The 25,860-nt window shown below is 36.2% G+C and overlaps 1 protein-coding gene across 2 annotated transcripts; it reads right to left on the bottom strand.

The window, feature by feature from the left end:
* Nucleotides 1–4,358: 4,358 nt before the first annotated feature.
* UBLCP1 (ubiquitin like domain containing CTD phosphatase 1) lies at nucleotides 4,359–24,420 on the bottom strand. Of its 2 annotated transcripts, none has more exons than XM_061151857.1 (11): nucleotides 24,285–24,420; nucleotides 20,391–20,588; nucleotides 19,530–19,621; nucleotides 18,817–18,902; nucleotides 18,620–18,735; nucleotides 17,494–17,592; nucleotides 15,170–15,207; nucleotides 14,510–14,608; nucleotides 11,888–12,004; nucleotides 7,013–7,140; nucleotides 4,359–5,448 (listed from the first exon to the last, which is right to left on the bottom strand). In XM_061151857.1, exons 2-11 carry the CDS (start codon nucleotides 20,542–20,544, stop codon nucleotides 5,421–5,423), a joined length of 957 nt encoding a protein of 318 aa, XP_061007840.1. In that variant the 5' UTR covers nucleotides 20,545–20,588; nucleotides 24,285–24,420; the 3' UTR covers nucleotides 4,359–5,420. The 2 variants fall into 2 exon arrangements, with proteins under 2 accessions (XP_061007840.1, XP_061007841.1); XM_061151858.1 differs by lacking the exon at nucleotides 24,285–24,420 and adding an exon at nucleotides 23,400–24,265.
* Between the last annotated feature and the right edge of the window lie 1,440 nt (nucleotides 24,421–25,860).

The following is a 25,860-nucleotide window of genomic DNA, read 5'->3' as shown; positions in this document are numbered from 1 at the left end:
CTCTTAGCTTTGCCCACAATACTCTTCTCTGCGATATTCTGAGTAATGCCTCTTATCATTCACGTGGTCCCACATTAGCCCCTACTGCTCTCAGTCGCGACTCTACAGCCCTCCACCCCACACACTTCTTATCACATTACTATATTTTTACAGCACTTCTTACTCTTTGGGGGAAAAAAAAAAGTTTTAAATTGTTTTCCTTACTGGAATATAAACTCTTTGGGAGTAGAGAATCTTGTTGTTTACCTTTGAAAAACACATCTGAAACACACAATAGGTACCAACAAATCCATGTTAAATGTTGATTTCCTGGTCCCTGCACAGACAGTTTATTCTGCCGAAACTGTTGAGGAAAAAACATGTACCTTAGTATCCTTGTGTAAGAGAAAAAAAAGGTTTTAAAAAATTCAGTGCTTTGGAATGATATCTTATTTTTTACATGGCATGGCAAAATTAGCACGCTTCTATCTGGGAACAGCTGGATTCAGTGAAAAGATTAAAATAATGTTAATATTCCACTATACAAGATGTATTATAACACTGTGAAAGTTTCAAACATATCCAGCAGATCATCCACTCACACCATTATTAAGTGGCATTTGCAGACTAAAAGCATTTCAATATCTACAAAAACATCTGGATCATAAGAAGAGTTTCCTCATTCTACTTTCCTTGATTATTTAGAACTCTCAGAAAGCCAAGGTAATATTGTAAAAAATAAACTTGAGCAAAGTTTCCCTTTTAATAAGACTACGTTCTTGTTAATTACAATTTCAAGAATGAGACAGTTCAGCCACAACCACATGTTCTGAACTACTTTTAATAATATCTAATTCACACAAGCCTTTGCTACTTGAAAGTACTTACACATTGTCTCATTTGACCTTTGCAACAGCCTATGGGGTCACATCATTAAAACTTTTATGAAGAAGGGAAAGCTCAAGGAATTAGAGACACTTGCCTAAGATACAGTAAGGAAAGATTCTTTTCTGACATATCCCTTGCCCTTTCTTCTTAAGGCTTGGGAAACCATCACTGTTCTCCTTACAAACTATGCAACAAGAAGTGATAGCTATCAAAAGTGCTCCAGGAAATCAAGAACTGGGAATAGTAAATAACACTGTATGAATATTGGGCTGCATGTACCTTTTCAAAGCAATCTAAGTGTCCATCAACAGATGAATGGATAAAGACTATATAATGAATGATGAATGAATATACAATGGAATACTACCATCACTAAAAAAGGAAATTTTGCCATTTGCAACAAAACAGATGGGCTTGGAGGGCACTATGCTAAGTGCAATATGCCAGACAAAGACGATACTTTATGATACCACTTACATGTGTAGTCTAAAAAATACAACAAACTAATGAACAAAACAAAAACAAACAAAAAAATTCAGATTCACAGATATAGAGAACAAACTAGTAGTTAATAGCAGAGAGAATGGGTGGGGGTCAACATAAGTGCAGGGGAGACAGAGGTACAAACAATTAGGTATAAAATAAGCTCTTATACAAGGGTATATTGTACAACATGGGGAAGACAGCCAATATTTTATAACTATAAATGGAGTATAACCTTTAAAAATTGTGAATCACTTTATTATATACCTGTAACTCATAAAATACTGTACAGCAACTACACTGCAATTTAAAAAACTCTCAAAGGCATCATAATGAGTAAAGGAAAAACAAGACCTGTGAACAGAATTGAGAGAATTGCATTCAGTCAAAAATTGCTATTTTAATAACCTGTGCGTTCATCAATTTGGTCTTTAGCATCACAGATTAGACACATACACATCTAATTTGTGTTTCTTGTGGCTATATTGACTTATAAAATATCGCTGGTTTTGGTATTTTTAAAGACTGCTTTTCCACAGTTCATACAAACTCTAAGTTCAACTTTTAAAGCTTTTCAAAAGGAAATCAGTGCTTTAATAAGTAACACTGTGTATCAGGAAATATCCTTAAACTAGCATTTAAGAAGTGCTTACTTACATCCAGTTTTGGGAATTCCCTCTTGGTCCAGTGGTTAGGACTCCATGATGTTACTGCCAAGGGTGTGAGTTCAATTCCTGGTTGGGGAACTAATACCCCACAGGCTGTGTGGCACGGCCAAAACTCACAAAAAAAGAAACATCCAGTTTTAAAAGATCACTAGAGTGGGAGGTTTTAAAGATCTTATGTTCTACATGGAACCTCATTGACCTTAAGTAATTGACATTCTTTTGTAAACCTACAGGATGCCTGATACTGATTTCTGTTCCAATTCTTAAAATGCATTAGTTTCTCAGTCTTTAATAAATCTATCCAACTAATCATCAAGGATTTCTCCTTAAGTGCTGTATACTTAGCATTCCCACAAGACCCACACAGCTTTTTCCAAAGTTAATTATAAAAACTAATATATCCTTACATAAATACCTAAGACGCTTACTCCTTGTAAGGAAAGTTATGACCAACCTAGACAGCATATTAAAAAGCAGAGACATTACTTTGGCAACAAAGGTCTGTCTAGTCAAGGCTATGGTTTTTACAGTAGTCATGTATGGATGTGAGAGTTGGACTATAAAGAAAGCTGAGCCCTGAAGAACTGATGCTTTTGAACTGTGGTGTTGGAGAAGAGTCTTGAGAGTCCCTTGAACTGCAAGGAGATGCAACAGTCCATCCTGAAGGAATCAGTCCTGGGTGTTCAAATCAGTCCTGGGTGAAGCTCAAACTCCAATATTTTGGCCACCTGATGCGAAGAGCTGACTCATTTGAAAAGACCCTGATGCTGGGAAAGACTGAAGGCAGAAGGAGAAGAGGACGACAGAGGATGAGATGGTTGGATGGCATCACCGACTCAATGGACATGAAGTTGGGTAAACTCCGGGAGTTGGTGATGGACAGGGAGGCCTGGCGTACTGCGGTTCATGGGGTGGCAAAGAGTTGGACACGACTGAGCGGCTGAACTGAACTGAAGCATTTAATCTCTAGGGACACCACTTGGGCTGCTACTCCAGCTAAAAACATTAATAAATTTTGATGTACCAATACTTTAGGGGAAATTAACAATCTGTCCCTCTGAGAGAGTTCTGTTGATTATTTGGGATGAGAAAAATCCTCAACCAGTTCATTTACTTTTTAGGTTTTACTACTATTCTTGGCAATTGTCACTTAAAAACCAAGCCACACCCTAAATGATCTGCCTTTTCCCATGTTGTTGTTTTGCATATTCTTCTTCTTTCCCAGTCCCTATTCCCGTACAGCTTCACCTCCTCCCCACAAGACAACCATCTTCCTTTCTATGAGTGAAAAACAAGATGCGGTTCCTATTATGACTTGCTTATCTATTGTCTTTATACAACTGAGTAACTTCTACAGATATCATTAACCCAATAACCTGATTTTCATAAAGGACCTGAGGGGCTACCAGGTCTCAAACAGCCCTATAAACCAAAGATTTAATGATGTTCTGCAGTTTTTAGATTAAATATACTTTGTTAGGCACTAATGTCTGAAAGTTTGGAACATTTGCATATATAAAACTAATTTGCTATTTCACTAGAGTATGCATGTGAATTAAGTCATCTCTTGGTTCTGTTGTGTACACCACATACACAGATATGTATAGATACATCTGTTCAATAAGTCATGAGATGCTGAAGACAAACTAAAATTCTCACACTATGAATGAAGTAACCACACAAGCACATGTGATTCCAATAAGCTGACAATGACAAGGGTCACTCGGGACTGCTTAATTTAGCATATCCACTAATAAACTTTGGTTTAGGGCACCACCTAACGGCAGAAAAAAAATTCTCTTGAATCCTATTATGCTTTGCTTCCTGAAGATTGCTAAGTTTTATATTTTAGTTTACAGTGATTTAGAAAATGTTTGCTCTTTATCAACCTGTAAGAAGTTTTCAACTTTCTTAAAAAATCAAGCCCTTTCTACGCCTAACTTAGAATAAGAAGCTGCTTTTTACAGTGGGGAAATGTGCCAAGGAAATATTCTAAAAGGCTCTATCTTTAAATATTTAAATTTAGCCTCATAGTTAAAATGCTCTCACTGAATGATTTTAATTAAGGGTTCTCAAACGCTTCTACACTCTATACCTTTATAATAACCACACAAAACAGTTTATCTTTCTGAAAACAAGGTGACTATTAGAAATAAGTAAGCTCACATATCTAATTAGTTGCTAAAATCAACTCCAAATGCATGAATAGTGATACAAACACTTTTAAAACTATACATATTTAATTTTTTTCAGTAAGTGCCTACCTGAACCTAGTGTGTGTTTCATGATTCAACAAAGAGGCAAAATATCTGGGATAATATAGAGCAGATAACCAATGTCTTAAGAAAAGAGATTTATTATTTACACCACTGAAATAGTCCCCCCATAAGAACAATATATACCATGTTTATTTGAAAGAGTCAGATTCCTTTCAAGTAGAAGAACTGTATAAAGCAATACTGTCAACACAAAACAGTGGTCACATTACATCTGCAGGCACAAGCATTGCAAATAAATTTTTTTTCATCTTATGGCTAGGTATTTTCACTGAAACACAGTGTCTGCACTTCTACAAGACAGAGCTGGAACAGAACAAAAACTTTTTGTTCATGCTTTTCAGGGCTGAACCAGTGATACATCCCATTTGAAAATGTACTGCTTTTAAGACAATGGTTTGAGGCAGGAGTGCTTCTACTTGGCCACCACAAAGAAACACACTCTATTTCTGTACTTTCATTCCTCAGTCTTATGTTTACTATTTGTCATATTATGACATATCTGTATCACAGCAGACGTTTTCCAGTTTTACTCAAAGAACACTGACACACATACAGACCAAACTGAGACAGGTCAGAATTCAGAAATGTAAGTAGTGGAGTAAGAAGAGAAACTGTGTTTATGACAAAGGAATAAAAAATAATCTTGATGATTTTAAGCAAACCAAATTAGGTTCCTTACTAAAAACCATTCCTTTTTTTGGTGTTAAAGAGAAAAACAGTAGTTTCAAGATGGGTTTGGGCTTAGACAACACACTGAGACAAAAACACAACACATACTTGTTTCCAAAGTCACAAAATGACATTGTTAAGTATACATTTCTGCCACTTCGTGGGGGGTGGGGGGTGGGGTGAGGTGGGGGGGACTCACTACTCTATGCTGGAGAAAATATTTTTTAAGAGTTATAGTATATTCATATGGGGGGGAGCTTTTTTCTTCTTTTTTGGCATATTGCTATGATCTTCAAAAAATATAAAATTAAATTTACAAAAAAACTGGAAGACCAAGGATAAGCAGTCGGTATGTGCTGCAGTGTCCAGCACTATCATGATGATCTCTAGCACAAAAGCGAGAAGCTGCTCCTGGATGTCAAGTATCTTCAGTAACTGCCAGCACAGCTTGTAACTACTGTCCTTGCTTCTTTGAGAGATACCTGCGAGAAATCAAAATAAAGATGTCTAAGCTGTATTATACTGAATTCAGGTTAACAAGCTAACACTCGTCCCCAAAGAAAGCTGATTATTTTAATAACAAACCTTTTCAAGATAAGTAATAACGGTTAATAATCCCTAACATGCATTGATTATGTGCCAAGTACTGTTCTAAATACATGCACTAATTCATTTAGTCTTCATTCTATGAGGAGTTTTCAATGAGAATTTATTTCTATTTTACAGTCACAAGAGGTTAAGCAATTTGTCCAAGTTCACACAGCAAGAAAGTGGTGGAGTTCAGATTGAAAACAAGACTCTGGAGGCTGCACACTGTCACTACATACTGTCTTACTTCCAAATGTGAAACCAATGTATTAGCTAATATTATAAATTTCCCCCAAAACTCGAAGTCCATTTAATGATCTTCCTGCATAAAGGTAGTGAGCCGAAGCTGCTAAAGAACTCTGATCAAGACTGTAAAGATGATAATTCACTAAACAGACAAATTTTTTTTCATATTATTTTACAGGAATTTGCAAACAAACTAAAATGGTTACATCTCTATTTCTCCCATTTATGAATTACTATACTCAGAGCTATGGGGGTGGAGAAAGAGTTCTTAAAATCAGGAGATCCAGATAAGTCTTGATGGTAAAACTTGCTCACACTGGCATCTATTATTCCTATGACTTCGTTATTACACCATTTACAAGAACTGGGTATAAAAATGACAGTCCTAATATTATGAGATTCTAGTAAGAAGCATATTACAAGTTTATGTAAGTATATAAGTATATCTAAGTACAAAAGTCTACCAGTGATCTGAAAGGCCAAAAGTGTAATTCAGCCAGAGTGTTGTATCACATGAAGTTTCTTTTGTTGCTGTATTAGTGAAATCCAATCTTTAAAGATCTACTTCGAAAAGAATACTTGCAGTACATAATCCTGTCCACTCCTCCAGAGGCTTTTCCTGCACCTCCACAGGTTTTTCCTGCAAAATCTTGATGTTTACATGCAATCTATGTATAGATTTGTATTTAAATTTGTGCTCAGAAAAAAAGACTAGAAGACAAGACACCAAGCTGGTATCTTTCATAATCACAACTGTGTGCCTAAAGGAATTAATTTTCTAATTTTTCTGCTACATACAGAGGTTACTTGTAATTTTTAACAAAAAACATTTTAACATATTTTATTTTATCCTGACATTATTTTACAGTATGAGAACAGGGATTACATTCTCATATGATTCATAAAAGAGTGACCCACTTAATGTTACAAAATAATTAACAGGTATCATTAAAAACATGTACTAGCCTCTCAGATCCTCTCTACTAAAGAAGTATTGAAGGTCTTAAGAGATGTGGGTTTATGAACAAGTTAGAGGTTAAGACGAAGGGGGAAAAAACACCTCCAGGGGAGATGTCACTAGATTACAAAACAGCTTTAGAATTTACCCATTTTAAATAAAAAATAAGAGTTATGTGTATACCAGAGTTACCAGACAATTTTTTCATTCATTAACGTACAGATGAAATAAATGAATAAGCAAATGACACTTACCTTTCCCAATATTTGTGATTCAGGTCCAAAAAATCATCTAGTTTTGCTATTTCCTTGAGGTACTGGGTTAATTTTAAAAGTTCTTTGTCTTTATCTCGATTTAGGTGTGCTTTCATAAAAGGTCTTATCTATTAGAAAACAGACATTATCCAACAATTCACATTGCAGTAAGAAAAACAGTACAAACTTGTACATTTAAGTTACAGTCAATGAAATTAATATCACCAAGGATGTCAATACTAAGAATTACTTTTATATTATCTCACTGACAGTCCTGGTGTGTTTATAACAGAAGACCCCTTCCACCTAATTTGCCTTCTATTAGCCTTTGAGTATGAACTTGACAACACCAGCTATCTTACAGCTCTTCAACCCTACATGGCTCCTCTACTTTGCAGAACTACTTAAGACTTTCCCCCTTCTATCTAGTTGCTTCTTACTAATTAAATAATCTCATTCACGTCACTTCATTCATTAAAAAGGTACACAATACAAGCTTGATTTATAGTAGAGTGAGATAAACTTTTTTGAACCATAAATTTATTATTACAAATAATTTCAAAGATCAAAAACTGATAAAAAATTCTCGGACAATAAAATGCAATATTACATATGCATTTAACCCCAGAAGTCCTCCCCAGAGTCGTTTTGTTATTTTAAAAAAAAGAAAGAAAAGAGAAAACATTTAAATAAATTTTTAAAATCAACTTTGTATTATAATACTAGAGAATAAAACACATCATTATCATATATTAGTATGGAAGAACAAACTAATGATGAAAAGTAAATGTCTGATTATTTTCACATAAGTATTTTTCTATGAAATTTTTATATAACTAAGATATTATGCATTGGTATAACCTGTTTCCATTCACATTGTATCATAAGTATTTTTCTTTATTATTAAAGTTTCCATTAAAATATTTTTAATTATATGAGTTTTCCCATAAAAAGTGGTCATAGTTTTTGAATTTTTAAGTTCAATATATTTTATTATGATAAAAAGTTCATTTCAAAAGCATGAAAGTCAGGATGATGGACAGGGTTGAAGACTATAATTAGTAAGGAATTTTATATCTTGACTTGAATGGTAGTTATACAAGTTCTCTGTAAAACAATGTTAAACTATACATTTTATGTACTTTTATGTTACAGTTCCAATAAAGAGTTCTACTTTTATAAAGAACCTGCTCATCTATACACCACTCAAGATAGCATTTCATAAACCTTTAACTCATTTTAGATGAAATAATGTCTAGGATTTGCTGTAAAATATCAAAGAGAGGAAAACAGTTAAGGTATAGAGCAAACATTCATGAATTAACAAGTTGTTTAAACAGGATGATGCATACATGGGGGCTAATTTATACAATTCCAAGCAGTTCTATTGTATGTTTGAACTTTTTCACTATAAAAAAATATTTAAAAAAAAATACTCCTGTAAGAACTGAATAAATCATTTTAGTAAAGTATTAATATATCCTTATTGTGACTGAGAGAAAAGGCAAACTGGTCAATTTTACACAGGGACATTTAAAAAGATGACATTTGATCATTGTTACATATTGAGAACAGTGAGCCCACGGGAGTCGTTACGTGTCAGTCAAGAGTAGAGGTTTCACAAGAATTTTTATATACTTCTGTGTCACTGGAAAAACACAACAACAGCTTGAAACCAACAGAAGAAAATATTCCCATACATCCCAGGTTCTACTTGCATCAAAACAGCTTAGGGCCAAGGACCTCACAGCTGTGAGTCAGCGGGTGGCTGACTGGCACCAGTAAGCGCTGTCAGAGTCTGCACAGATGCAAGCTCTTGTAGGAGAACCTGCTTCCAAACAGGGAATGCTACCTCACAGCAGCAGCAGTGACTGCAGGAGATCAAGGAGACTCTCTGCAGGGGCCTGCGTAAGCTCTGCAGCTAGGTATAAACACGCATGATATCAGAATGTGGTGACATGAGTTTTTGCACAATCCTGGGCAATACTGTAACATTTTAAAGTATTCCCTCATGTAACTAAAGATTGTAAAAGCAACATATTAACTTCTAAACTATTAATATACAATGTACCAAAGTGATTTCCAGTGTAAAAGCAGGAAAAGATTTAGACTGAAAGAGAAAGTACAGAGTCAGTGCCTAGTAAATAAGATTTTCAACCCAAGGCCCTGCTAAGCTACTTTCACTTTCTAAACAATTGGTCTTAAGCCCAATTAACAAAACTAAAACAACCCAAAGATTCTAGATCTAAAAGTTAAACCAGTTAAGTGGAAAAAATTGACCTAATTCACTTCAACTGTTTCAGTATAATCACTGTTCCATTCTCAAGAATAATCAAAGTGATCAACATATATTACCCCTATTGCTGCAGAATAATCTAAGTGATCAACATATATTACCCCTACTGCTGCATAACCAAAAAAACATTTTTAGGAACTTAAGAATATTTAGATGATCTGCATTCTCTTATATTTCCACTTCTTTATATAGATAATAAAAGTGAAGTTCAGAGTAACTACTGTTTGTGCATGACCAAAACTCCAGTTCCTTAATTTTAGTATTAGATTTAGAATTGACAAAGCCTCCTATGTTATATTTCAAACCTTAAGATTAACAAACTTTTATTATGAGAAGTTAACTACTTCAAAAATAAGCAGTCTTTAAGATCTCTGTGAAATCATTGAGATTTCTACCAGAAGTATTATGAAACAGTGGTAACAAACACAGAGTTTAAGAGTATTTCTCAATTTCAAAACCACTTCTATGTCAATGTGGGCAGAACATTAATTACTACCTTCTTAAAAAGGGTTTTCAAAAGGAGACTTGAGAGAGATTACCTGTAGAATGCTTAAAAATATCTCTCCTGAATTAGAATTTTTGGAGGTGGAAACTAACATATTTTTAGGAACTCCTTCAGTGATTCTACTGAGTAGTTTGGTTTAAAAAAAAAAATCTTGCTCTAAAGTACTAGATATTTGTATCATCATCTTGCTTTATCAGAGATGCTGCTGCTGCTAAGTCACTTCAGTCATGTCCGACTCTGTGGGACCCCACAGACGGCAGCCCACCAGGCTCCGCTGTCCCTGGGATTCTCCAGGCAAGAACACTGGAGTGGGTTGCCATTTCCTTCTCCAATGCATGAAAGTGAAAAGTGAAAGTGAAGTCGCTCAGTTGTGTCCGATTCTTAGCGACCCCATGGACTGCAGCCCACCAGGCTCCTCCATCCATGGGATTTTCCAGGCAAGAGTACCGGAGTGGGGTACCATTGCCTTCTCTGATCCAGAGATGAGGAGGGCCCAAATGTTGGCTGGGAAAATGTTGCTTCTAAAAACACAAATGAAAGTAATATATATATATATTTTTAAATTTAAGCTCTTCTCAAAAGTCATTCCCTGTCTTACTTATATGCAGAATCTAAAAAAAACAAAAACAAAACATACACACACAAAACCAAGCTCATACACAACAGAGAACAGAAAGAATAGATTGGTGGTTGCCAGAAATGGGTAGGTGGGAGAAATGAAGAAAGTCAAAAGGTACAAACCTCTAGGTATAACATAAGTCATGGGGCTATAAGGTAGAGCATAATAACTATAGTTAATAATACCGTATTGCATATTTGAAAGCTGCTAAGAGAGTAGATCTTAAATGCTCTCATCACAAGGAAAAAAATAACTGTATGGTGACAGATGTAACTAGACTTACTGTGATCATTTCACAATATATACAAATATCAAATAATAAATTATACTGTACACCTGAAACTAATACTATACCTCAACCAAAAAAAAATTTTAATCATTCCCTGAATACCATGACTTTACCTCCTTTCCAGTACAGATACCATTGGTTTCATAAAAGATTCAGCTTAGATCAGCTGAATCTTTGCTCAAGACTGAAGAATGTACTTTTGTGTCTTATACCTGGTAAACCACACAGGAGAAAAGCACTTCTCCTAAAGCCTCAAACAGAAATCATTTTTAAAGAGGAACATAACCACCAATCCACCCCTAGTACTTTTCTTCCAAGTCAACAGTTTTTATATTTGTGACAATTCACTACCTAGATTAATAAAATTTCCCTCAACTATCCTCCTTGTACACCAAAGGCCACATCAATAGTCTGCAAGGATAGCTTCAAAAATGTATCTACTTCAGGTTTTTCTCTTGTCTTTTAAAGTCATCAAGAATTCAGCTTGTGGAAAGTTTAGTACTGAGATTAAAAATATCTTAGTGTCAGGATTTACACTTCAAATGGAGATTTCATTTGCATTAGTACCATAATATAAAGCTATCTTTTCCATTTTCATATTGTACTGACACATAGGCAGCCACAGGTACCAAAAATCTTAAGTTTCAATTTCTCTCTTACCAATTTTACACTGCTCAGACGGTAAAGAATCCGCCTGCAATGAGGGAGACCTGGTTTGATCCCTGGGTTGGAAAGATCCCCTGGAGGAGGGCATGGCAACCCACTCCAGTATTCTTTCCTGGAGAATCATCATGGACAGAGGAGCCTGGGAGGTTACAGTCGATGGGATCACATAGAGTAAGACATGACTTAAAGACTTAACAACAACAACAATCCTTAATCCAACAATGTCTGATACTTTCACTTTTGAAGCTCAAAGTCAATGTCAGTAAGCTCATGTTGTTCCTCAGAGCTAACTGAAAACAAAACATCTAGATGAGTTGGTTAACTAAGGAGGTACCGTGCGAAAGAGAAAATGTTCAATTTTATATGAATTTTTCTAAACATATAAGCTTTTCTTGCCAGCACAATACATTACCTGAAAAAATCTTTGAAAGTCAATAGTGCTTTAAAGTTCTACTGCATATACCAGCATATATGAGAATAGCAAGTAAATTATGTCTTACCTTTAGTCCATTCTGTGGGTTCATTAGAAAATTTCTTCCTATGTCATCAAACATGATGGTGTTTTTCTTGCTGTAAAACTCCGAAAACTTTCCCCATATAACACCAAGAGGCTTTACCTTAGAATAAAAACTTAGATTTAACTCAAATTTCATAAATAGTTCATCCTTTCTTAGAAGCAAAAATACTGCAAAATGCCTGCATAACTATGCCAGAGTGTTCCTTTACCACAAGACAGTGATGGCTGGCTCTGTGAACAGACCAGAACTGAGAGGTAACACACTTTAAGGGACAATGTATCTCCCAGTGTTAACTTCTAAAAGGTCTGTTCATGTCTAATGGAACTAAGCCCATTATAACACTTCCAATAATTTTAACACGAAGGTTTGGGATTAAGAGTATTTAATTCAAAAAGTAAGAATCTAGTTTAGATATCTGCTGAGCAATCATATGTCCCCAGAACCTGAGGTTTCACTTGGGGACTATTTTCAAATCTAGCAAACCTTAACAACAATGTATCTGGCTCTTTTACTACAATATTCAAATATTTTGTAAAGCAAAAATTGACTTTTTCTCTTTAGTTCAGTAGTACAGGTGCACAATTTCTAGAGCATTTGACTGCTTAACTTCAAAAATATCATAATTTGTAAATTCTTGCTTGTATTTCTGAATTCTTAAAATAAGCCTTCAAAAAGATAACTCCTCAGATATTCGTATCTGTTGATACTTGCATAAATTTTCTGTAAGACTACATGGGGAGTAACACTGATTGCCTATAGGAAGGAGAGTTAAGTGGCTTGAAGGTTCAGGATGGAGGAAGACTTTTCACTACATATTTTATTTGTGAATCATGTGAACATATTTTATACATTCAAAAAAATTTTTTAATACACTAACTTTTAGAAGAAAAAGTACTTTTTGCTGAATGCAGGAGTCTCATTTGTGATATGAGATTACATGCTATTCATAATAACTATATGAAATTAAATGGTAGTAAATAAATGGTGATGAGAGTTGTCATTTAAAAATGTTTTCTTTTTTCCCTTCTATAATTTATTTTAATATGGAGAAAGTCTCTTTTCCTATCTTAGTGTTCTTGCTACTACAAAAAATGTTATTGAAATATTTTAATTTCACTAAAATTTTATTTGCTGTATGTGTTTGTACTATCTGTTTACTACTGAAACAAATCCCCCAAATACTTGAAGACAAATATATTGGAACTGAAACAATAAACCAGATTTTTGGTTTTCTTAGCCAACATAAAAGTCTCAAGAAATAAGGCAAGAGCTTTATGATAGCCAGGGTTAGAAATCCTACATCCTCTTAAATAGAGCTGTCATTTTGTAATTAGGTCAAGCACCATATGTTCCCCAAAACATGCGCTACTTTGTTCTCAATTAGAGAAGTAACTATAGGGAAAAAAATTGTGAAAACACAAAAAGGGACAAAGGAAAAATTTTAAAATATCTATAATCCAGTTAGTACCAAAGATTACAACTAGATATTCTGGTATATTTACCTCCAGTCTTTCTGATAAACAGCGGCAACCTCAAAGAGTTCACAGATCTTTTGTTAAGCTAAGGGAAACCCTGAACCAAACAAAGGTTAAAAAAACTATTTTCTAACAGTTTGCAAATACTGCTAAAATACTTCTTTCACTTTAATAATGTATCATGAAAAAATTTTAAAGCACTAAATACTACATCAAATAGTTAGCTGCATTCCATTAAATGGGTGAACAAAAATTTATACAATCAACTCTCTACTATGGTGGGGATTTGTTTATTGAGAATTTCCTTTTATTCCTTTTTCATTATTAGAAACGTTCCTATGTTTAACATTTGCCACACTTCTCCCTGTTTAGATTTTGTAAATGTATCACTTCAGTGGATAATAAATTACATTTTCTCCTGATGTATGTTTAATTTCCTTTACTGAGAAATCCCCATGCACATAATATGACTTATGATGGACAATTTTAATACTGTCTCTTCTTAATTTTCCTAGTTTGCTAAGTTCTCCCCAATTTCTATTAGTCTGTGTGTTTCCAAAAGACATGGACCATGTGTTCTCATCTCTTTATTCCCAACAGTGCCCATTGCAGGGCTTTGCAGACATAAAAGTTCATAATATAACTAGTTACTTGATGAGTAGACAAAGTGAAGAACCCTAATCTTTTCGGGCACAAATCTTTTTTGATGGTTCTTTTTATTTTCTTTAGGCCTTCACATATGTCAGCCCAAAGACATGCATCATGATGCATCTGCTTTTATTTATCAATCTCATACAGGCAAAGACAAGTATGTTCTTGTCTGTTTCTACTATCTTCCCTGAAGATATCCAGTATTTTTTCTCATCTACTCTGTCTTTAGCAACACTGCTGCTATCATCATGAGACAATTAACCATGACATTTCCTGACAGCCCTTCCTTAAGCTTCTTAATTTTGTCACTAAAATTCAAATTAACCTGAAATACAGCTTCCTCTGTCAAAACTCAATTGATACTCTATTATCCACTCGGATTTCTAACCTCTTTGTATAGTTTATTCCATCAATATAAATGCAAATAGTATATCAGAAAACAAGCAAGTCTTTAAATAAAAGAAAAATGACTTCTTACATCTATTAATCCTCTCCTTGGAGTATGCACTGTTATCATAGCAGCACTGTCCAACATGAACGTAATCTTGTAATTTGCATTTGTACTCACTCCCAGCTCCTATAAATATAAATGTTCACACGGTTAAAATATAATAATGTGGACAATCCCAGGCTTTATGAATTGTCCAGCATAATTTCCTATTACACCATCTTTCTATCCCCCTGGCTACCACATCTTGATCAACAACTGGCAAGCATTTAGTTTCACTAAGCAGATTCAGTAAATGGTAGTCCAAAGAACTCCAGTCTATTTAGCTTCCAAATGAGGGGCCCTTTTCAATATACTGCCAGAAACAGGTTACTTCCTAATTCACTATTTTAGAACAGCATCACTCCTTTAAGCATCACACACCAGACAAAAGAAGGAAAATAGAGTGTTAGCGTAAAATGAGGGCAAGAGGAACAGGAGCTTTGCTGTACTTTATCTTGAAAAAGACATAGGTAATCAAAGCAAATCACCACTAAGCAGACTTGAAAAACACCTCTAACTCCTGATACTGACATTTGTTTTGCTACTAAATGTCCTCCAATGACAATGAAATTAATTTAATTCAGGACTTTCTAAGAAGACAAATGCAGTTTCAAAATGTTCTTAAATGGATTGTTTTCTAACACTTACTTTCATTTTAGCTTCAATCCACTTCATATTTGTTGCAGCTAAAACATGAGGAATGATAACACAATATATATGAAAAGTTTGAACTTAATTTAAAAAAAAAATCTTTCTTCTGTATAAATTAGTTTCTAAGCAATACTAAAAGTTCAAATACATCACAAATAATCCCTAGCAAAATTTATGGTTAATTTTCTTTTAATTAAAAAACTTATTTTACTGTGTCTTCAAGACAACAATTTTTAACTCTTCTCTAGAAGATACTGGTCACCAATGCTCAAAGGAACTCTGAACCTAGGAAATTCATAACTCAAGACCTAATCACCCTTTTAAAAACAGCCCTGCCACTATTCTCCATCAGTTCTAAACTTGAATTTAGGGTGCCTGGATCTCCATTTTCTTCTATGTTCCCCCTGCCAGGTAATACACAGGTCAGGGTGGGGGGAGTTGTGTGGGCGTGGGCGTGTGTATGTATGTATGTCAATATAAGCAGATGAATATGTATGTATGTCAATATAAGCTAATGAAAATTAGAGTTTTTCCAGGCCCAGCAAACTTGGTGATCACTGAGTCCAGCAGCTTTTAACAAGTCTGAGACAACTAAATTCATAAACTGCATCTATGTCATGTACCTGCTCACTGTCAGTTCCCAACCACTTTGAGATCACTGACATTAAAATTTAACCTTCAGCTTCATGTGCATTACTCATCTCAAGTTACTGGACTAAACTACATAGGTATTACAGAGCAAAACATTTCAAAAGGAGTTCAATTATTTAAAGTGTGTGTACACAGGCATGTATGTTATTTTTTAAGAGCAAATGAGGTACCTAAGTTCTCGGAATAAAAATCTTTAGCACACATAAAAGAACCAAAATCACCTTACATGCAAAATTGGTCAGCTGAACTAAAATTTTAGAGAATGATGTGTCTACAATGACAACAAATCATGTGATAGGGAAAAATAATTTTTTAATTCAGTATATATTTTGAATCTGTAATTCCCAGATGAAAAACAAAAAGATTCTCAGCTAATAAAAAGGATTTCTGACTATTAAGCAATTATTACACATCAGACACATTACTAGTTGCTATATTGATATTTTATTCTTATAACTACCCTGTAATAAAGGTTTCCTTATCTTCATTTCTCAGATAAGGAAGCTAAGGCTCTGAGCGATGAACTGATCTGCCCAGTATCAATAAAGTCAGAGCCAGAACTAAAACCTTAGTCTACTTAGCTACAAAATGAGATGCCCTTTTCAATGTACTACTATGAAATTTATAAAAATAACCTATTTTAAATATATGATTGTAAAACGTTCTCAAAATTCCTAAGTCTACTCTAATAACATTTAGAGGATAAACGTTTTTCTCAAATGTCATCTCAGAAGTCAGAACTGCCGAACACAAAACTGTTTTTCAGGAAGTTTTCTCCTCTGTATCTCAAAAATCAGAAAATTATATATTTAACTATATATGTAGTTATAATGGACATGCACTCATATTAATACTAAACTATTGAAATACTCTGATTATAAGAGAAAATACAAAGGAAATTTACAGACTGCAGAAGTATGTAGCCTCTATAATCAGTAACCTAGTACAGTTAAATGTACCATCTTTAGCTGATGGGAGTTTATTTAATTCACAATTAGGATAGCTCTTTTCTGCTTATGACATTGCCAAAACTTAAAATGTTTGTGGGAAGGTGACATGCAAATCAATACACCACTCCCCTTTCCTTTTCAGAAAATCATGCCACAAAAATACAATGTCACCTGAACTAAACAGCGTGCTCAGTAATGCAGTAAATTTACTTTTCTGGAGCAAACTCACTCTTATCATAGACCTGTAAGTTCCTGGAATGGCAGACCACAACTTGAGTCACACTGCTTTAACCCACTTATTAATTTTCCCTAAGTAAATTCACATTGCCTTTATTTCTGAACTATATCATTGTAAATTTGTTTTAATACATATGTTTCTCCAATGTTCTAAGACTAGAATAGTGAAGAAAGGAGAAAGCAACATTATACTAAAACATCAAAGATTCTATAGCAAATATCAGAAAGAAAAGATCCTTATCAAGGTGGGGTCTTGTGAAAATAGGCCATTTTATTTTACACTATATACTACCCTCTTCCTATATTTAAGTATTTCAGTGGTATTGGCAAATACACGTATAAGTTTATACTGTGATGAATGAAAGTATCAAACATGCTTCATCAGAAATTTGCAAAATAAAATTTAAGTCACATTTTATAAAGCAAAGTAATATAAGCAACAACCTTATTTTCATGAAAATCTAAAGAAGAAATACAGCTTACACCAAATAACAATGTCATAATCCTCATATGCAGATGTTAGGAATTCATGAAGATATGGCCGCATTAATTCTACCCCAGTCTCTGCACAAGACCTATGGTCTAAAAGAAAATCAGTTAGAGATGATGATTAGTTTATTATCATGGACAAGTATCTAATATTGATTAAACTTCTGAAATATAACAGAAACACTCAAAATACTAACTACTTCAGACTAACTTCTATCAGCTGACAGAGGGACATCTTCAAAGCACACAATTCAGTATTCTTGCAATCCAATTTTAACTGATCAATTCTGTTCAATTTGCAAAGAGCCAATACCCAGAATTCAGGCTTATATAATAAACAGTAAGTTTTCTTCTCATCTAATCTCTAAAACATAGATCTTATTTTAGGATATGAAAAACAGACTAGGGCCAGATATACTCACTTTTTAGCCATTCACCTTCCAAATATAATCACATTTCACCAAAATGACAAATTCAATTAATTTACTAATCAAATTTTAAAATAAATGTACACTAACTTATGACATGTACTTAAAGGTTAGGATTAGAGGTAAATATGCTCATTTTAATGTCAGGAGTTAACTAATTATTTCTGCAATATTAAAGGATGAAATGAACATCTTTTTTTGTTGACATGAAATATCAAATGTCAAATTCTTAAATTCAAGAATCTGTCTTGAACATAATAGAAAACCAGGAATAAACTATCAAAAATGATTTTTAAATAATCCTTATAAAATGTTAATAAATAGGGAATGACTTGATTAAATTATCACATATTCATAAACTAGTAAATCACCAGACCAAAAAATACATATATTTAACTCACAATGAATACAAATGACTGAAATGTTGAACATATCATTAAGTAAACATGAAAAGGATATACATATAAACATCCAGGAAATTAACACATAAAAAAAGATATCTGAAAAAAAAAAAAAAGATATCTGGATCTTGGGATTACATATGACTTATTTTTTTGCTTACAATAAATGATTTACTTTTAAAATAAAAAGAAATGCTTTCAAGTAATTCATAGTGCAAGGAAAAAAACAAATAAAAGGGGAAAATGTTGTTACTGGTAACAAACGATGAAACACAGTTTCAGCTGACTTACCAAATAATGTATAATCAACATCTAGTACCAAAAGTTTTTTCCCTTCCCTGGGAGGATTCAAAATTTCCACTTTGTACTCTTTCACTCTGCGGGAAATTTTCAGTAGGTTTTCCTCCCTAATGAAAAATAAAATCAGATGAAAGATTCACTTTTTCTTGTATTACAACCAATTCCCTTTGATGATGAAAAGCACTCACCTATTTTCTACTTCAACTACTTCATCTTCAATATCAAAGTCATTAACAACGTCATCATTGTCAGGAGGTGGACCTAAGACATCTTCCTATTAAGACGAAAAATGGTTTCGCTTTACCATATTATCTTTAACATAACAAATAGATGCATAGCATAAAAAATTAAGAGGCACAAATTGAGTCCAAGAGTCTTGCAAGCACACGCTATGGGAAAACTTTCACACTTTATGTATGTTCACTGGGCAGATTTACCACGTTAAATTTGACCATTAGCACTACTACTATACTAAAAGCTGCCTGGGTACGCTGACAAGTGCCCCAGTGTTTGCTTTCTGCTAAGTTAATACCACATTCATTGTGCACTTTTTACTTTCTATTGACTATTAAACTGACAATTTTACCACAATTAAAACTATGATTTAACAGTGTGACATAAATCATAACATCTTCAAAGGGAGAGGTTCCTCGGTGGCTCAGTGGTAAAGAACGGTAAAGAATCCACCTGTAATGAAGGAGACGTGGGTTTGATCCCTGGGCTGGGAAGATCCCCTGGAGGAGGAACTGGCAACCCACTCCGGTATTCTTGCCAGAAAAATCCCATGGACAGAGGAGTCTGGAGGGCTATAGTCATAGGGTCGCAAAGAGTCAGACATGACTGAGCGACTAAGCATGCACACATATTCAATGGGACAAACGTAACAAAAGTAAACATTTACCAAGCTCTCCTCTCGAGTTCCCATCATCATGATTTTAGTATTTGGTTTCAGTTTGAGAGCTCCAAGCTTAACATCATTTTCTGCAGGTTTGCCTACAATACAAGCAAATGACTGTTTTCTCACTAAAGTTCAGGTGCTGGTTTCACTATCCCATTATACAAAACCCTAACATTAAAAGATCCCAGAGCAGGTTCTTTTCCCTTAAATTAATAAACTATTACTGCTAAATTAGCAGTTTCTAACACACTATGAAGAGCAATTAACACAAGGTTGAGTTTTTCCCCCCAACTCCATCTTAGAGCAACATCTTTAATTCAACTAACTAAATTCATGTTTTATTCTTATTCTGTTGTTCAAGATGAAGATAACTGTTTTCCAGAAAGTCCTGAAAATTGAGTGTCTGGGATAACTGTAAATTTACTGCTGCTACACAGAACTCACTCTTCAATGATAAAACAAACACAAACACCTTAACTGAATATGAACATTGCTGATAATTTCTAAATCGTTATTACATTCAAAAGAGAAAAGGTAATTTGGAGAGAGTAAAAGGCCTAAGTTGTAATGAAAAGACTGTACCAGAAGACAGATATTACAAATTACACTCGTTACCTGGGACTTCCATGTCCAAGGTTTAACAAGCAAACATCAACTGTCAGAGGAAATCAAAAGTAATCTTAATAGTGGTGTTATTTCCAAGTATCCTTAAATATTCTTACTTGTATCACTAAAATAGTTCCAGGGGTATCCCTAGCAAAGAAACCTCCAGGGGGAAAGACTTATTAAGGTGAACTGATAATAGCTAATATAAAGATTTATAAACATATCAATGCAATAAATTTGAAGAAGGGAGAAAATTACCTTTAACTTTGAGCCCAAGTAACTTCTGGCGTTCTGGTAGCACTCCTGTAAGGGTCTTGAGAAACTGTTTGAGATCCAGCACAGTATCATCTTCCGAAAGTGTGGTCACTGAATATTCCTGTCCACCCCATTTTACAATGATAGGAAGAGCCATCCTTGAAACATATGATAAGGCAGTTTTCGTTCTGAAAAAGATACCTAGAAAGAAAGCCATATACATGTTGAAACAGACATATCAAAGATGTCATGGTCATACAGCAGAAACTAACACAACATTGCAAAGCAACTATATTCAACAAAAATGTTTTAAAAAGATGTGTAGAAGAAGCTCTAAGTTTTATAACTGCATCCTTTGAGTCCTGTTTTAAAACTTAATGGTAGAGAAACAGGATTTTCTACTTATAGAAATGTTATCAGAACACCAAAAGTTATTAGGAGTCAAAGTTAAAATTCCTCCACCCTCCCAACTTTTAGCTTAGTTACAACCCTCTAATATTCTATCAGATTATTCCTGTTCAATTGGAAAGCTGCAATAATGAGCTACATATTTCTCCCTCTCTGATCAGGTTTATGCTATAAGCAAGTTCCTCCATGATGGACCATCCATGTTCATTTACCAGTTGCAAGGTAGGACAGTGAGTTGTTAAGAGCACAAACTCTTGAGTCAGATTACCTGGGTTTGGAGTTCAGGAATCCCACTTATTAGCTATTCAACCTTAGAAAGTTAATTGACTCTTAGTGCCTAGGTTTCCTCATCAGTAAAATAGGGATGCTAATACTACCTACTTCTTAAGGTTCATGAGGAGTAAGTTAATTTTTGTAAGTCACATACTACCTGGCATACAGGTAGCACTATACAAGTAAGTATTGGTTAAATAGTTTCAAAAACTAGAACTCAAGTGTTTTAGGCACAGCATTAAATAAATGGTAAATGGCCATTATTTATTTCAGATTTAATACACAGGGCTTCCCTAATAGCTCATTTGGTATAGAATCCGCCTGCAATGCAGGAGACCCCAGTTCAATTCCTGGGTTGGGAAGATCTACTGCAGAAGTGATAGGCTACCCACTCCAGTATTCTTGGGCTTCCCTTGTGGCTCAACTGGTAAAGAAACTGCCTGCAATGCGGGAGACCTGGATTCAATCCCTGGGTTGGGAAGATCCCTGGAGAAAGGAAGGGTACCCACTCCAGTATTCTGGCCTAGAGAATTCCATGGACTGTACAGTCGGACACAACTGAGCGATTTTCACTTTCACCTTTTCACAGGGGATGAGATGGTTGGATGGCATCACCTACTGGATGGATATGAGTTTGAGCAAGCTCTGGGAGCTGGTGATGGACAGGGAAGCCTAGCATGCTGCAGTTCATGGGGTCACAAAGAGTCGGATACAACTGAGTGATTGAACTGAACTGAATACACAGAACAGTTTTTACACAATCTCATTTAACAAGGTTGTTTGGTAAGAACTGTCTTTCTTTCACTGTGAAGGAAACAGGAGTTTAGAAGTGAAGTGAAAGTCGCTCAGTCATGTACGACTCTTTGCGACCCCATGGACTATACAGTCCATGGAATTCTCTAGGAGTTCAGAGAGGTTATGTAATTGGCTCATGGGCAAACAGCTGATAACTGAACAGGTCTTCTGACTAAATCTCAAGTTTCTTCCCCTTGTGTCTCTCTTGAATTGAACCTAAGGTACCAAAGATCAGTAAATACAAAACCCACAGGCACAGATAAAGTACACAAAGATTATACAGCAGCTGCCACTCATCAATGACAGCAGGTAGGTCTTCCCCACCATAAAGCTTTCTACCAGTTTTCATGTTTGTTCCCTCAACAAGTCAGAGAACTAGATTGTTTTCATCTAGAAGTAGTGGTATTTCCAAATGCTGTCATAATATATTTAACACAACATTTGACTGCACTCTTCAACTATTACAACCAACAACAAGAAAGAAGGCAAATTCTGAATCTTAACATGCCAGTGTAATTTGGAAACTCAAGATGTCTTCAGCATGCCCATTAGAAAAGAGCACCATAAATTCACTTACATTCATTCTATGTTTATAACCTGCTCTACTAAAACTTTAAAGAAGATATGCTACTTTAGAGCAATGTATTTCATTTGGTGAGAACGTGCTCTAACAAATGCTATACTCCTCAAAACAAAGAGCCAAATAGGCCTTTCGTGTCACATTGAAATACCATTTAAATATTATTTTTCTTTGAGAAGTGGAAATAAAAAATGAAAGCTTACAAGAGCTAGGAATGCAAACAGCGCTAACACAGCACATTGTATTGGGCAGGGCATGACATTTGGAGTGAGATCACCTAAACTCTAGGTTCAGTTCAGTCGCTCAGTCTGAACTGAACTCTTTCCAACCCCATGCCGCAGCACGCCAGGCCTCCCTGTCCATCACCAACTCCCGGAGTCCACATTGTGCCTCTAGATGACTGTTCTCAAAAGTGTGGTCCCCAGACCATTCAACAGTACTGGCCCCACTTGGTAACTAGTTAGAAAAGTAACTGGGCCTGGAGAGAAGAGACCTAGCAATTTGTGTTTTAACAATCCCTGTTCCCACCGCCCCCGACTCCAGCCCCCATCTTTGAGGCATGCTAAAGTTAGAGAGGCTCTTCAATTTTCTCAGCCTTAAAGTAAAGCAGTATACAGATGTTACATATCACCCCTGCCACAAGTGGATTTCCAAACTGACAACTGCTCTAAAGGACTAGGCATAACAAAACAAATAACCATAAAAAAGTTTAATGCAAAAGCCCTTAAAACTGTTTTTCAAAGTTATACTAAACTTTACTCCTTGAATATTTAGATCATTCACAAAGAATGGAGCAATGCAATGCAAATACACGAGTCATTTTCTGTTTTCACACTTGGCCTTTTCTTACACAATTCTAATGTTTTGTGTCATTCCAGACCTTTTCAGATTTATAAAGTGAAAAACGATGGGGTAGGGATGGCGATCAAACCCAAACAAGTTAGCAAGGAACATACCTTTATGGTGGTGAAACTACGGTCAGGAACGGCTGTCTGGATAAATTCTTCCACCTAACATACAGTGGTGACTTGTCTTGTCAAGGAAATAATGTTTACCATGACAACAGCGTTAAGCTGTGCAATAACTGCTGTGACAGCACTTATAAGCAATACAAATTGTGGTGAAGATAGAAAAATTATAACATGCTCGACAACTTTATTGAATAATCTCATTTAATCTTCACAATCCTAAACTGACAACTACTATCTTCACTATACAGACTAGAAATTTGAAAAAGAAGAAAAACAAGCTGCTCCAGACAACTAAAAAGTAGCAAAGGCGGTCAATTTGAAAGGACCATCAGCCTAAGTTAACACCTTAGGAATTGAGGGGAATTAACTTTTCAACCTGCCTAGTAAAGGGTAACTACTGAAGTACTGTCAACTCATTCTCTGGAGAGCACGGCTGCAGCAAATGCGGGCGAGTGCAGAGGAGAGCGCTGTGGGCTTCCAAGAGGCAGCTATGGGACGGCACAGAAGGCAGGCAGAGACCCCAAACCCAAAAGGGCCGGGATACGTTCAACAGGGAGGGGGAAGAAATGGACAAGCCCCAGAAGAGGGAGGAATGAGACGGGAGGACGCAAAACCCACAGAGGCGCGGGAAGCCCTCCAGCCAGGCGAGGAGGCTGGATGCGAGGGTGGCGGCCCTGGGATGAGCCGGCCGGGGCCGCAGGCCCGAGCAGCGCACGGACCAGGGTAGCCGCGGGCGTGACGCCCTAATGCAGCCCCAGGCGGCCTGCCAGGCCACAGTGAAGGTCGCGCAGCGAGGACAGCAAAGCTGCGGTCCTCCAGCCCAACGGTGTTTCCGCGGGCAGTGGGCAGGGATGCCCAGCGTCCCCTCACCTGGAACACAGCGGAACCGACAACAGCGGATGCAGGAACCGACCGCAGAGGAACCCAAGGCGACCGGAAGTGAGAGGTGGGGTCCGGAACCGGCTAACGAACCGGAAGTTGGGGTTTGAAACGGAAGCGCGCCAGAGACGGGACAATCTCTTCCTTTGTTTCTCTTCGGGTAGTGATACTACATGGTCGCCGCCAGGAACTGCCTCACCGCGACGAGGGAAACAGGCCTTTCCGAGAATGGGACCGCTATACACACGCCTGCGACCCCTGGCTGGCAGCGGGCCCTCGCCAGTTCTGCGCATGCGTCCGCTGGAGGGCTCTTGAGTTGGGCGGGAGCTGCGGGAGTATGACGTCTGTGGTATTATTTCGACAAAGTCGAAGCTGGTTCGGCGGCAGTGCGCTGGCCTACTCAGGTGAACGGAGATCCTCGTGGGAGACGGGCCTAGGACTCGTGTGGCTTTGTCATGTTCCGAATGAGGCCTGAAAGGGGATGTTTGAGGACTGAGGACTTGAGAACTCTACCTGTCACCAAGGGCCACCAACACTAATAATTTCAGGAGTTTGGAATTCTACCCGTTTTACCCAATCCCAGAATAAACAGGATCTTCAGGAAAGGGGCAAGCCCAAGTCTCAGAGAAGCATGCAAGCAGATGTCATTATAAGAGCTGCCATCGAGATTACTGTAGTCTTGTATCGAATTATGTCTACCTGCCCATTGCCACCTCTGTTACGTCTTCCTTCATTATGCTAAGAAAGCCAATTACAAACCCTAACAAAAGAATTACAGACTTTAATGAAAATTTGGAGCACCCGCTATCTGGTACAGTGAACTCCCAACATACATCCCTTTTATGTTAAACAGGAAAATAATGATAATTGCCCACTAGATTGTTGTCTGTGGCGGCAAATATATTCGGCTTTGAAAAGGAAGGGGAAAGGTGAAAATAATATTGGCCTCTGAGTATGCACTAGTCGGGGCTTCCCTTGTGGCTCAGCTGATAAAAAGAATCTGCCCGCAATGCGGGAGACCTGGGTTCCATCCCTGGGTTGAAAAGATTACCCTGGAGAAGGGAAAGATTACTCACTCCAGTATTCTGGCCTGGAGAATCCCATGGGACTATACAGTCGTAAAGAGTCGGACAGGACTGAGCGACTTTCACTCACATAAACTAGTCGAATGACTTGTATTTTTCTTTCTTCTTGATAGCATGTAACTGATCCATGTTTCCCTTTTGGCTGTTGGAAAGGGGGCAAAGAGCCCGGTTTTGTGTCTTAACAGTTTTTAGTTAAGACACACAAACTCTGTTTTCCTTCCCTTTTTGGTAATTCTTATTGCACTAGTAATGATGAGTATTTGCTCATTTTTTAAAAATGAAATGTATTTTCGATAAGAAGTATTCCCTCTATTTTTCAAAAAATAGGAAAGGGAAAGCCCAAAATTATAAGAATTGTAGAAAAGTCACGTATTAGCAATGTAGCTAAAGAGATGGTCAAAAGACAAAGGACTAGGCAATGAATTACAATTTCTTTCACCCCAGTGTTATTTGCTTTATTCAGGTCTAAACAGCTTCTTGGC

The sequence above is a fragment of the Dama dama genome, chromosome 9 (assembly GCF_033118175.1).
Source record: "Dama dama isolate Ldn47 chromosome 9, ASM3311817v1, whole genome shotgun sequence".
In the NCBI taxonomy this organism is placed as follows: Eukaryota; Metazoa; Chordata; class Mammalia; order Artiodactyla; family Cervidae; genus Dama; species Dama dama.
This window is presented reverse-complemented; position numbering and strand designations above follow the sequence as displayed.